We start from the raw sequence: 15,260 nt of genomic DNA on the forward strand, positions 1-15,260 counted from the left end.
TTAGGTATTGGTCTCATTTACACTAGATGAAATATAAACATGGATAAGTTGGGAAATGACATGGGTCTCAAGGACCACTCATGTCGTACCACCTGGGACCCATGTGTCCAAACCATGTTCAACTTCTTCTACAATGCATGAATAATAATAATTCAGTCGTAGCTAGGCCTATCAACTTATCATATCACTATTAATTAAAACACTTGTACATTTCTGTATTTAATATATTTTATGTTTATAAATCTATATATATACATATTATTATCATCGATTCATAAATTAATTATTTTAATGAATGAGGCCAATAAAATTCAAATTAAGAATTGAAGAAAACTAATAGAAAAAAAATGCACTTCAAATATGTACATGCCAATCTCAAGCTCTGAATTCTCTTATTCTAATTATTGACAAGTCCTTGTACAATGATTTGAAGGTACGTATATATACTTGTATATATTATACTGATCAGGACATGTAATTTATATATATATATATATAGGAGGTAGGTGTAAAAATCTCTACAACCATGCATATATATATATAATTGGCTAGAGATGCTTGATCCAACTCCAATATCTCTTTCATCCACAAAAACCAAAATATAAATCTCTCTTTCAAAAATATTTGTGATTTCGTAGTCAATTAGGAAACGTTTCAGATTATCAAAAATTGGAAAGCAAGTATATATATACCAAGTATTTTAACATTACTTAATAAAGTTTTAAAATGACATATAGTACGTAATTATGGTTGTAGTATGAATTGTAGGTACGTATGTATAGTGAAGCAATGAAGGATATATGTGGAGGTAGCAAGCTTAGCTTCTGAAATTAATTAAAAGGTATGAAGATAACTTTCCAGAATGGTCGGCAATAACAATTATTATATATGTACACAGCAACATGATGTTGATGGTGATTCTGACGACTTTTTGAGAAATTAAGATATATTAATGATGTTGACCACGTTTATGTATGTGGTGAATTATCGTATAACTTAGGCATCTTATTCTTGATTTGTTTTGGTAGTTGGTTCCTTTGCTTAAAAGGAGGGGAGTTGTACACTACTTATATACTTCTCCCTCCATTCATCCATATACATCTCTTTCACTCAATCAAAAACACACACATATAATTTGCATTCTGGTTTTGAAATTAAAAAAGGGGTTGTGTTTTTGGGACTAAAAGTCCGAAAATCATCATATTTTTTAAATTAAAAAGACGTGATTAAGTAGATTTACACAAGGTCATAATCCTGTTTATAAGCAGTAAAAGAAATTGATTAGAGGTAATTGCAAAATTACAGTAGTGATTAGATATTTAGGCGTGGTTAAGATGTTGGAAAGCAGGTTGGTGGGGTCACTGAATACGAGGGTAGTTCCCATTTGCGTGTACGTGCATGCATATGCATATGCATATTGTTGTTATGGAGGAAAGTATATATGGGGTTGCAAGCATTGGGTATTGGGTATTATTGGGTGATGTGATCTCTCTCACTTTACTACTGCAGATGGATCAAGTGAATGTCACACCTCCATTTCCATTCTCCTTAATACCTTGAACATGAGTATGTGCAGCAGGAAAGGAATAGAATAGAGAAGATCCTAAGCGCTAGTAGCTATTAATTGGTCCTGATGAACACTGTTGATCACACGCTTTTAAGACAAAATTCTGATTGATTTACTGAAAAACACATGTATCTACGACAACAGCATGCGAAATTGTTAGGTGGATTATGGGGTGCATGGGCGTGTAAGCAAGGTGAGTGAGGTTGCTTTATGCCTGCCTCTTCAGGGACAAATGTTAATTCGCCTTTACGTGTATGGTAAGTGAAGTTCCAACAAATTAACCCCGGCCCTATTTTGGTCCTTTCATTATATATATATATATATAATCATTTTCTTCTTTCGTTTCAAATTTGTGATGGCTCATGCATGCATGCATGGATGTCTAATATATATATAGATTTTTATAATTAATTAAGACAGCTAGGTTTGGATGATCATCAATTGTTGTAAGCAAGCAAGAGATAAGGTTGAAGATGAGGAGTTGGTGGAATACATATCTATCTCTAGTCTCTCTCTCTAAATATATATATATATATATATATATAGACACACACACAAGATGATGATGATGATGATCCTTTCACCTATTTATATGTGGACCGATACTTTCTAGCAAGTGGATATTAATTGTTACATGACTACGTACTTTTACTTGTTAAGGAAACACGAAAAGATATTTCAAATTCACTAATTAAATTAGTTATATAAAATAGGGAAAAAAATATAAGAATTTCCTTATGATATTGTAAATGAGCAAATTATCTCCTTATGAAAAAATAAATAGCAATTTACCTCTTATAATTTTTAAAATACAACAATTTATCTCTTTATGATTTTTAAAAATCAAGCAATTTAGCTCCCTGTATAAGGAGGTAAATTGCTTATTTTCAATATCACAAAGAGTAAATTGCTATTCACCTTATAAAATAGGAAGGAAAAGAAAAAGGCTGATTAGCTTTAGTTAGCACATTACTGAAAAAACTTGGAAATAAAAAAAAAAAAAAAAAAGTTGAAAAACTTGGATATAGATTTGAATGAAAGGAAAAAGGAGAAAAGGGGAAAAGAGTATTTCTTATTGAGAAAGAAAGCAATTGCAGCCAAACAATTATCATCATTTCTGGCAAAAGTTGTGGTACAGAATTACCCGAAAAGGCAATTTTTAAGATTAAGGTATGCAAGATATGTTTATCTTTTATAGAAATCTAAGGCTGTAACGTTATGATGATATATATTTCAGCATTTGAAGTTTCAGTAATTTTTTTATGTGTACGTACAACTACAAACATAATATTTTTAAATAATAATAATATGAATACATTAATTAATTAATTAGGATAACATAATAACAATTAATAAAAAAGTGGTGCATGGATTAGAGTTGGCGCCGTCTACCTATTTTTAATATCTAGTTGATACTTAATTTGTTTCTGCTATATCTTAATTAAAACCATAAGTATTATTGTGTTTTTTGCATTTTCTGTGGTTGGCAATAAACAGTACTGGTGCCCTTGACTTTAGGCCAAAATTACAAAGTAGATAATATATATGTGAATGTTTTGGTATTATATATGTAGGGAGGGAGGGAGGGAGGTAGGTTGCGTAAAATTCTGTCATTCTCATTCTCATTCTCATTCCAATTGAGTGGAGCAGTTAAAGCAATTATAATTAATAGTTAATCGGGATTTGTGAGGATTTAGCGTAACGAACCATAAATCACACTATATATGCACAAAAACACAAGTAGATGATTGTTGCTTAACGTTTTTAGGAACCCTAAACCTTCTTCTTCTTTGTTTTTTTAAAATCAGCTGGACCTGGGGAGTGATGCAGAATCCCAGTGAGTGGAACCAAATTCCTGCACCTGCCCCTAAACCTTTGAGTATTTCTCAAGCTATCTTAACATTCTCTTTTAATTTCTTCCTGAAGAGGGGTCGGGTGGACTCGTCTTTCTCTATCCATCATATTACTCAAACTCACCCACCTACTATTTCATGCTTAATATTTTCTTTTCCAAAACCTAAATTTTCCTTTTATAACAATTTATTTTCATCATTTATCTTTAACAATATTAAATTTATTTCTTTTATCTATCAATTTGTGATTCTTTTGTTCTTTTGATGATGGATGTTAATACTTCATCTTTATGATTTAAATATAATATAAATAAATATTTTTTCAATAAACCTAAACTCTTATACTATTTTAGACGAGTATTAGCTATGAGATATAAAATAAATAGAAATATTGACTAAATTTGATCTTGAAAAGTTATGTACGGGTAAAATTATCTAAACTTAAGTCAAATTACTAAAATAAACAATTTGAAAGTTATCAAACTAAAATTAAAATATATAAATTTAAACGACTAAAATGAATAACAAACAAACTTAAAGAACTAAACAAATAATTTTTTCTATTTGTTTTACACTGCTAAAGATAAACGTACCAATCCCTCTTGTAAAACTATTATGGCCCAAACCAAATGGTTGGGCCTTACTCAATGGACGGCCGAATCTACTTAGGCCCAGAGACCCGCTATCCACCAACCCGGCATTGAAAGGTTCAACCCGGTTGCCTTATACTTAATCCACCTCTTCACTTCTAAACCCTAATTTCCCTTTCACCTTCTCTCTTCCATTTGCTCTTCTCCTCTCGTCTTCAAACGACTCTTTGGGTTCTTTCCCAGCCCTTTGTCTTCTGTGCTTCTTACCTTCTCCAGAAAATGGCCGTTAATGAACCCTCCTTGGCTAGCCTCTTTAAATGGCTGGTTCTTGTCGGTTTATGGTTAACAAAATAACAAGTAAGTATTCTGTCTTCTTCTTCCCTTCTCTGAAACTCGAAAGCCTTTGTGGCAAACCCTAAAAGCCTCTGTGGCATTTCCTTTGTGGTAACCCTCAAAGCCTTCTGTGGCATTTTTTTGGTGGATTTCTGAGGAACCTTTGTGGTTCGAAAGCCTCTGTGGCTTTTGTGTGATTTGTGCAACCTTGAGTAAGATTATGGCCTTGGGTCTTAGGCCTCTGAGCCGATAACTGCAAGTGTTTTATGTTCCCCTTTATACCCTTATGTTACATTTCCCCAATTTAGTTATTGTAAGTTTATTTCTGTTATATAGGGCCATTGTAATTGGTTATAGAAAGGTTTGTAATAATTTTTAAAGTTTATGTAATTTCTTGTATTGTAATGCTGCCGGAGATCGATCCACTCCTCACACCTGTTGTTAATTAATGAAATTCAGCACTTTGTTCTCAGAATTTAAACTACTTGTATTAATTAGTTAAATCTGTTTATCTTTTTATTATTACAAAATTAAGAAAGACACACATTCGGAAGGGTGGAGGGAGAAAAGATTAAGAAATAATGAATGTGTACATCAGCAAAACCGGGATCCAATTACAGATGAATAATTGGACAGGTGAAAAAGTGTGACAACAATTTATAATATATATATTATGTTGGTGAACAACAGTTGCATTAAGCATAATTAATGTATAATTAGAGAAATAATATGTACGTAGATGGTTATTAACAGCAGGTCAGATGTCGTTGTTAAGAATAAGAGCTCTTTCTTATCGACATGAAAATTAAAATAAGGGTAGCTGTTCAACAAAGATTAATATGCGACGTTCAATGTGAACAGTAGTGTAGTGATTTAGGAAAGATGGATGTAATTAATTAGTTTTGAGGTGCAGGTGATTGATGCAAGAAATTAAATTTTAATAGAATTAATTAGGGGCGTCCAAAAGAGCGACATGCTCAAAGTTGGTCGATTAGGTGGTTCTTATTTCTCGCATGAATTCAATTAAGACAAACATTGTGATGTTAGGCCGGCCGGCCGGTATCTAATTGTGAAGCCGAGTGATTTCTATTACACAATTTCAACATTTCTTGTGATGCACTCATCAACAAATTAATACTAGCTAGTTATTAATTAATATTGCCGGTTCCTTAATAATTCTTGTCAAATTTGAATTTCTTTTCACAATTTGTCTTAAAAATTGAGGGGGATTGATGTTGATGCCTCAAAATTTAGTACAAGCACTCCAGAATTTATTTTATGAGCAGAATACAGTTGAATTTGGAAAGTAAATAGTATGTATGTATATATATAGTGTCTTTAATTTGAGAGTGTAGATGTGTAAGGATGGCAGTGGGTAGCTAGTATGTGAAAAAACACATAAGCAGTAATATTATAATTATTAGGTGCTGCTGAGATAAACACAAGCAGATAAACAAAATGATTGTTTCAGTTGGGGCCAACAATTTTTTGCCAAATTACAAACCTAAGTAATTTTAATACATATGCTACGTATTGCACTATATACCTACATACATACATATCTTTAATTGTATCTAGTAATTTCAGAAAAGCAATCGATTGTGTTTTGGGCATTCTCTTCCAATCCATAGACATGAATTATTATGTCAAAAGACTGCGCCCCTTGCCTTGTTGACCCAGCAACCAGGGTCTGGTCAGGGACGACATTCACTTTATTCTTTCTCTTGTCCGTAACCATCGACTTTTTGATTGCTACCTTAATTTCAGGTGGAGCACATGAGTACGTAGGATTGTATATATGACCAAACACATGCCTGGTTCGAAAAAGTAAAGCAGGGAATGAATCTTGGGTTGGCTCTCTAGTCTCTAGCATAATCATATATATAGGGTAACACCTCAACCCTCCATCATTCATCTAACATCATCTGCCTAACTGCTCAAACGGATCTCAACTACAAGTTCATATATTATTAATGTTTGGTTGGTCTCAAACCATTTCATTTATTACTACTCTCGTCTCCAACCCTACTCTATTCCATTAGACCCACTTAATATCCATATGTCTCTACACCCAATCAAAAATCATGAATTTCCAGCCATATTGTCACCCCTGCTATGCTCTAACGAAATTAAACCACCTGCTCCACAACACGACAAGCATTTCAAATGGACTTGGCCTCACATACTCCAACCACAACATAATTTGGGCCAGGCCCAACCTAAGCACCAAAAGTTTAAGTTACAAAAATATGTACAGGGCCCAACACTCACCCTTTCATTTCTCAGTTTCTCTCAATACTTGGAATTTGAACATGTTCAACTAATTTGAATGATTACTTAGCTTTCTGTCTTTTGTGTATTTAATTTGTGTATAGAAACATGGGATCATGAAACATTCGGTAGATCAAGCCGACAATCGAAAATTTTATTTGGACTAGTAACATAAGAACTCATATCTAGGTCTAGGCCCCATTCAACCAAAAGAGAATAATTAATTTGTTGGGCTTATATAGCTTTTTTACTTGTGTTGGGCCCAAATTATACTAGAGTTGCCCAACTGTTTGATACCCGCAATCCTTATGGCATCATACACCATCCCGCATCCTAGCAAAATTCACTGTTGGGATTGGTAACCGGCGGAATCTCAAAATGCCATAGCCTTCCCTCAGCCTTCACCAAATTCCTCTTACACAAGAACATTTCTGCATACGTCTTCTCCACCTTGCGGTCCACGTCGTGCAAGAACACGTGCGTCACACCCGAACCTTTCCGGTTCCTCGCCATAACCGCTGCTGAATATATGGCGGCCATCCTTCCCGGCGCCTCCGGGAAGTACCCGCGCGGAGCATCGATCATTATCAAATCCCATTCTGTATCATACACCTTATCCGATAGCATGTTTAGTGCTAACCTGCACCACCAGCGCTAATATATTAATAATCACGATTGACTACTCCGAGCTAGCTGTATTATTGTATTACAGTATTATTTGGTTTGTTGAATGCAGTTAATAAGTTGAACTTGCTGAAAAAATTTACATACAATCACATTTAATATAGTAATTAATATATAGTTTCTTACCAAAATTTGTTATGTAATAAGAATTTTCGCGTACTAGCTAGAGTAGTATTTTATGGTGATTTTTGTTTTATTAGAAAAGCGGCAGTCGAAATTGCGATTCTCTTCTCTTGTATAAAGACATACTATACAAATAATAATAATAGAGGAATTAGTAAAGATAGATAGACACACCTGCATTTACTATTGCCACGGAGGAAGGAGTTGGTCGGCGAACAGAGGGGTTCAGTTCGGTAGTGTTGGAGCAGTTCGTCAGCCTCTGAGAGTTGAGTTCTATATGCCACCGTTTCGGCTTCAAGGGCAGGGGCGTCTTTTAGCACCGCCTGGTACCACTTGGGATCCTCTTCCAGGAATAACGTCCTGCCACGTGGATTGAGTGCCGCCCACATTAGGGAATCATGCCCCAGCCCGAACACCAGGAAATTGCATGGCGCAGTGGCTTTGAGAACGTCGAATGAGACCGTGACCTCGCCCAACGATTGCTGCGGCACCACCTGTGATGTCGCATAGTGCCGAATAGCTTCCATCTGGATCGTCGTCCCTTCTTCAACAGAACCCGCCCTACCCAATCCCCCACCGCCGATGCAGAAGAGAGGGTTAGAATTTGGAGTTCTGAGGAAGGAAGCAATGAGAAACGCTCCGCCGAACAAACACACCACCAGGAGGCCCAGACGCCATGGATTCTCTGAGTTGAAGTTTTTGCGTAGCATTTTTCTCCACTAAATAATTAATGTAATGATATTATTATATGTCCTTCTCGGACGAGGAAAATTGTTTGTATAGAATCGATCTGTACTGTGTGTTCAGTAAGTGATGATGATAAAAAAAGAAAAAAAACACAAGGAAGTGGTAAAGAGGTGGATAAATTAAAAGCATATGTAATTACACTTGTGTCGATTCTGTCTCAGATTTGTTGTCTGTGTCTTCTTGTTTTGCGGTTTGTTGTGGTTGACAATGGGTACCATTATCCGCCACTGAAAATTGATTGGCAGTCTGTACTGTACCCCTAAAATAGTGGAATTCGTGTTCGTACGTAGATTGATATATATACATATAGTATGTAGGTAGGTAATAATTTTGTTTATTCTTTATCCTTAACTTAATTGGGTTAAGAATTTTGTTAATGGTATTTCTATATATTGTAATTATTTGTAAGATATGAACTTCACTTTTTTCATGTACTCGTCCTTCAGTCTTTATTTATTTTATTTTCATATTAAACCTAGAAAATAAATTTCTTTAAAATCAGGGCTTGGGATATACATTTCCTCTTTAATTTTTTTGTGCACATACATCGAATATGTCACATACAAGTAGAGTGAGAACATTATTGTGACATCTTATTTAATTTTTAAATCTTAAATTAACTAATAGAATGATGAAGCAATAAAGTAGTTTTAATTTTAGAAGAGGGTTTTAATTTAGTGAAGAAAATCCTCTCACAAGAGTTGGATTAATATAAATAAAAATGAGTAGGGAGGGGCATGAGTATGACTCTGATTGAAAGCCCAAAGTGTTCCTCAGCCCATATCTACGAGCGGAGCACAATAAAGGGAGAGTGTAGTAATGGGCCCCCAATATTATAGCCTGCGTATTTACCATCCACACTCCCCACTGTTGACTGTTTGACTTTTTTGCTAGCGATATATATATAAAGGGAAAGCCTTTTGTTCAATCGCCAAACTCTCGTCTTCCATTCCACCCTCCCGCCCCCGCATTTTGCCCTACTGTTAAATCTCTCGCCTCTGGCCAAACTCTTGGAGCGGTGCAAAAGGAGTTTTTCATTCGTTTGCCATGTCTCAGGTAATTTTTTCATTAGTCGCATGTTCCATTTATTACTTTTGCTTCGGTTTTTCCCTAATTTTTATCCGAGTTCAATTTTACTATGTTGTTCAGTCGCGAGACTCCGAATTGTTGCTAGTCACCTCTGCAAGTTTCTGAAATGATCGGGAGTTCTGTAGTCCCTTTTTCAAACAAAACTGCTATGTATCCCCCCCCCCCTAATTGTGTTGATTAAGAGACAAGTTAGATCTATGCGCTGAAATTGTTATATATTTCAGGTTGATAACAGAAACTCTTCAGCAGCTAAACGTGCACGAACGGATGGTATGCTAGTAACCACTATTGAAATACCTAGTTTTGGTTCTTATGAATTGTGTAAATTCTGTTTGTGTGCTAAATATGCAATGAAAAAGTTGGAATATGGTATTTACAGTTTTGTTCTTATAGTGAATAATTGCATAAATATGGTTGGGTAACATTGTCCCCGGCACCAGGATTCCTGTGATAGTACTTGGTATGTGGGCCTAATGAGGCACACAATGACATCAATTGTGCATTTATTAAGATTGTTCTTAATTCTATTCAGTATAATCCATTCAATGTGGAGGATACAAACAGTTTAGTACACATGTCTAAGATGTACTATTTTTGCAACGGTTACTGGGCATCTGAAAGATGTCAAGTCTTCTCATGTAAGGAGCAAGAGACTGTGGGGTGCTGCACATGCGGTTAACTTATCTGCATGACAGAAGATTTGCACATTTAAAAGATGTTGGGTATTAGTATGTTCCCATTGCATTCTGTGCAGGTGAAATTGACTTTGTTCCTAATGTGTTCCTAACATATCTGACACGTCATAAATATTCATAAATGCTTGGTATCACTATATTATTGAATTTGAATACTTCAAAGTTTAAGTTTTCTTCGCAAAATAGTTGCTGATGGTCATAATGTAGTTAATTTACACCTTATGTGTCAAATAGTCTACGTACAATGGAATAGGTTGTGTGCCTCTGAGATTGTACTCTCAAATAGTGACAGCTTACTGCATAGGAGTTATTTATAGCTTTTGAATGAAACTTGTGATGTTCTAGATGAAATTGTTGTGTACTCGTTGAAATTTTTTAATACCATATGAGTGCCAAACATGTATTTGCATATCCCTAAATGTATTCAGGCAGCAATATAATACTTTCCTATGATGTGATAATGCTCCTGCATGACGGTTCCGCTGGAATTGTTATCTTGTCATACTATGTGTACTTCATCTTGATATTCTTTTTGCATGTCTGCTTATAAACACTTGGTCATTTGTGTCACATGTCAAAGAGACAAATTGGGTAACCCCTTAATGCATCTTTTGTGTGTGTGTGTGTGTGAACCTCAATTGCACATATCCTACATCGATAATCAATAGCTTGATACCATCTTCAGATGTATCAGGGCAGCAATCAATTTGAACAATTTATTATCTTGCTGGATTGTTATCATTCTGTCAGATTGTTATCCATTCCTGAACTATAGCCTTGTTTTTGGTATTTATTTAAGCTTGTGGATTTGTAGGTGGCCGCAGGGAAGATGACTGGACGTGCCCTAGCTGTGGCAATGTGAATTTCTCGTTTAGGACAACTTGTAACATGCGTAACTGCACTCAACCTAGGCCAGCTGACCACAATTCAGTAAGAATCTGGCATACTCAAAAGTCAAAACTGAAAATTAGGTTTTGCTGTTTTTTCTGGATGTGGATATAATTTTCATATATACTACCTCCTTTTCTTTTGCCTTTACCAAAATAAGAAAACCACATAAAAATTAAGTGCTTAAATTACCAAAAGTTTGGTTGTATATATTTATACTCATATCTTGCTTGTCAGGATACTAGTGTCATACATCAAATGGAGGCCATGGACAAATTAACTTCCTTAAATCTCTATCTAGCCTTCTATAGTTGACCTATTTTTTTATGTTTTTAGCAAATTATTATTATTTTTGTTTCAGTATGCCTTTATTTTCAGATGTCTTAATCAGCATGTTAAACTTATGTAGTATTTGACAATCTACTAACAAAAGTCACCTATATTTCAGAAGTCTGTTCTAAAGCCAGTGCAAGCACCTCAGGGCTACTTATCTGCAGCTCCCTATGTAGGATCTGGTGCACAGTCCTCCATGTATATGGGCGTGCCGCCTTATGGCTCTTCTGTGTTAAATGGGACATCTATGCCTCCATATGATGTTCCATTTTCTGGCGGCTCAGCATATCATTACAACTATGGAAGTCGTTTTTCTGGAGGCAGCCCATATCGACCCTTGCATTTATCAGGACCCCCTCCTTACACAGGTGGACCAATTATGCGAAATGGTATATTCTCTATCTTGATATTTATTTGGTCATTTGTTACCAATTATAATATCAACATCAGTACTTTCTTATCATGTCTGCTGCCAATTGTTGCGATACAACTTACTGATGTGGTATATTCTCGTATAGCATCTTCAAGTACAGTTGTTTGTTGTTGGTTCATATCCCGTATTTTTTCCACCTTTCAGGTGGGATGTATGGTGTGCCACCAATGATGGATCAATATGGCCTGGGTTTCCCTATGAGCCCTGCCATGGTAAGTTTGCATTGTGAAATATCTTTTGTCTATTTAATAGGAGTAGTAAAATTTATTTTGCTACATGATTTTTGTCATTAATGTTATTTTGCTACATGAGTTTTGTCATTAATGTTATTTTGCTACATGAGTTTTGTCATTAATGTTATTTTGGTACATGAGTAATTACTAATGACTCAATTAGTACTCGAGTTTCGCCCACCAATATCACTTTGGTACACAAGTAAGTACTAATGACTTAATTAGTACCTGAGTTTCACCATAAATGTCGTACCCAATTCATATATTTTCTGTATGTTTTTATATAATGGCCATTCTATCCTTAGATATTAAAATGAAAAATAATAAATTCACAAAGAATAATTTGCATCTCTATCAATGTATCTTGTTTTTATTTGAACCAATTGACTTTCATTTTCATATTTGGTTATCAAAATTATTATTTTTATTTTGATACTTTCTACTATCATTATCTCTCAATATATATAGAAAAACCGATTATTAAATAACTTATATTAATAGTGCCAAAGAATCAAAATTTTCATCGTCAAAGATAACTTTTTCCATTTAATAGAGATATCTAAATTTGATAGTGAAACTCAGATATAGACTCAGAAGTTTCTATTTTTGATTATAAATTTTCAAAATTTAGAATGCAAATCCAACCTCTCTATGGTTGCGATCCATTTTGTATTTTACTTCAAGATAATTAATTACTAAGTAATGAGTTTTCTTATAAATATTGATAAATAAAGTGAGTAGAAAAAAATAAATTAATGAAATATTATTATTTAGTATAATACTCAAATATAGAAAATCAAAGTCAGAAAATATTTTGATTACATTTTATTCATTTTTTTAGTATATTTATTATTTTTATTTATTATCTAAGAGTAAAATGGTCATTATATACAATGATAAATAGAAAAAATAAATAAAAAGCATCAATTGTGTACCAAATATTAATGGTAAAACTCGAGTACTAATTGTCATTTGTAATTACTCAGGTACCAAAGTTATATTAATTACAAAACTCCGATGTCAATATGAATTTACTCTTAATAAAACTCATGAAAGGTTTAAGATGCATCATCTTTGTCTTGCTTGTGTCTGAGACTTCAGTGCACACATAGATGTCTTCTAATAATAGTTATGTGGTCTACTAATTCTAATATATGGTAGATGTTTGAGGTGCTTGTCCTGGGTTAATAACCTGTATCCTCAGAAAAAAGTAATGCATTATCGTTCCTCATTATAAAGAATACATATCTTCAACCAACCTGGGAATGAACTTATGTAGTTATATTTGTTATTCTATGCTTGAGTGTCTTATGATTTTAACCTCCTACAGGGGCCAGGACCTGGTTTTTTCCCAGAGGGTAAATCTCAGAACAAATCTGGTGGTATGTGATGCCCATTGTCATTTCTGAACTGAACCGTGATTGTGTACAAATTACCAGTTGCTATTATGTTTTGTCAGATGGAGCTCGTGACAATGACTGGGCATGTCCCAAATGCGGCAATCTGAATTTTTCCTTCAGAACAGTTTGCAACATGAGGAAGTGCAATACAGCTAAGCCTGGATCTCAGGTTGAATTCCTATCTTTTGTTGTTCCACATAAATCTGTCAATGGTGTCATCTAATGAAGTTATTGGGATCTGCTGCTGCCGAATGCATTGTCTTCAATTGGTAGTTCAGGATTGAATATGTATTGATGTTATGCAAGTTTACCTGATCTAAGACTCTTTTGTTTCCAATGTATGTTCTGAAATTCTATTATGTTTAATGCAGGGTGGCAAATCAGGCAAGAATCCAAGTAAGTATTATTTCACAAATATAGTTTTCCATCATACCAGAGATAAAGAATGAAATTTCTTTCTTAATTACACAGTGTACTCATAATGTTGTGATTTAGGACCAGACATGCCAGAAGGAAGCTGGAAGTGTGAGAAATGCAACAACATCAACTATCCTTTTAGGACCAAGTGTAACAGACAAAATTGTGGGGCTGATAAACCTTCTGAGCCAAAGAAGTCTCCTCCAGAAGCAGCTGACACAAAAGATCAGGTCTGTAGTACAATGTGTTTACTTTGTATGGCTCTTTTCTTAAGACAGTTTGTTTCTTCTGCTCCACATATCTGTAAGAAACCAAATTCAATATACTCTCAAAGTTTCAATTTAAGAAATTACTTTTCATTTACTATTCTTTCTTTCGATTCTTGAAGTGCCTGTTTGTCAGTCTTCTACTTATTTTTGTTTGCGTCTTTAAATGTATTGATGAGAGTTGTCTACTGTTCCAGTGAGTACTAGGCATGTTTGAGAAGGTCCAGAGTTGTCGTCCAACATTGCTCAGTGTGGGTGTCTGAAAGTCAGTCATGTCATCTCCCTGTTGCTGCAGTTATCGAGTTATTCTGCCTTCTTACAATTCGTGTCGAGTTGTTGTACTAACTCTCCTGGTATCTTGTGGTCTTTATCCTTACAAATTATGTGCCAGATTACTCTGGCTAGATTATGAATCTGGTTGCTTTTGTCTAGGAATCTGTACTTTTGGTATCTCATATTTTAGTGGTATGACGTACATTTCTAGCTATATTTTTTGGTCTTCAATTATCTCTCTGCTCTTGAAGAGCCGCCTTCTAGAAATCGGTCTACAAGGTCCTAATACTTTAAGAGACCTCATTGCCAGGCTAAAAGGTGTCTGTCCATTTTTAGCGTTGCAATAGCTTTGGAAATTGTTTTGTGAACTTTCATGGTGGCTGCAGCCAATTTACAGAATTGTATGGTATAGAAGGCTGAAGGCCTACAGATAGGATGGTATCAGTGACAGTTTGGTTGTGCTTCGTAAGTCTTCATTTTGAAATTATATTGCTTCTCTGAGATCATCCTCAAAGGTATGTGCGTCGAGATGGTAGAGTCTTTGTTGCTTTTTCTTTCTCCATGTTATGGTGAAAAGGTGCAATATCTTAGATGCCGAGTCCTAACACAAGAACCTAGTGGTAACAGCAACATTTAGTTAAGCATTTGAAGTTTGTGTTAACTGAATCCTTAACTCGAGCATCATTTCATTGGAGCTCCAGGTCTTGCAACTTGATAATTATGTGAATTGATGCATAGATCACCTGCTACATCTTTTGATTTAAGATCACTGATGATGAAGCGATCTAAGTGTCATTGTGTATGGAGTATGTGGAAGTAGATTAGAAAGGTTGCTTTGTTTGATATGCTCTTCTTGGTGGCTTCAATTTGTAACTCTTCTTGATGATACCCTTTCACATTTATGGTTCTGGTAATGTTTGAGTACCAGAAAATCAAAGTTTCTTGGTTATGGTCTCTTCTATTTGGGCGACATGTCCATTGTTGCAAAGATTAGTTCTGAAGCCTTCTTGGAAAATTCTAGAGGAAGTGCCATTTTGCATATGTCTCAATGTGCATACTTTAATA

At 34.8% G+C, this 15,260-nt stretch overlaps 2 protein-coding genes across 2 annotated transcripts; one reads left to right on the top strand and one right to left on the bottom strand.

Annotated features, from left to right (window-relative positions):
- Positions 1 to 5,930: 5,930 nt before the first annotated feature.
- On the bottom strand, positions 5,931 to 8,228 carry LOC105156708 (arabinogalactan O-methyltransferase 1). Its single transcript, XM_011072925.3, has 2 exons — positions 7,596 to 8,228; positions 5,931 to 7,254 (listed from the first exon to the last, which is right to left on the bottom strand). Exons 1-2 carry the CDS (start codon positions 8,129 to 8,131, stop codon positions 6,948 to 6,950), a joined length of 843 nt encoding a protein of 280 aa, XP_011071227.1. The 5' UTR covers positions 8,132 to 8,228; the 3' UTR covers positions 5,931 to 6,947.
- An 845-nt stretch (positions 8,229 to 9,073) lies between these two features.
- Positions 9,074 to 14,411, top strand: LOC105156709 (ranBP2-type zinc finger protein At1g67325). The gene is given in 10 exon segments (XM_088877476.1): positions 9,074 to 9,224; positions 9,482 to 9,527; positions 10,767 to 10,882; positions 11,289 to 11,562; positions 11,751 to 11,818; positions 13,170 to 13,221; positions 13,299 to 13,408; positions 13,611 to 13,635; positions 13,735 to 14,099; positions 14,101 to 14,411. Coding segments are annotated over 10 exon segments (1,104 nt in total). The 5' UTR covers positions 9,074 to 9,215; the 3' UTR covers positions 14,140 to 14,411.
- The last annotated feature ends 849 nt before the right edge of the window (positions 14,412 to 15,260 follow it).

Source organism: Sesamum indicum, linkage group LG2 (assembly GCF_026168435.1).
Source record: "Sesamum indicum cultivar Baizhima isolate 11 linkage group LG2, ASM2616843v1, whole genome shotgun sequence".
Classification (NCBI taxonomy): Eukaryota; Viridiplantae; Streptophyta; class Magnoliopsida; order Lamiales; family Pedaliaceae; genus Sesamum; species Sesamum indicum.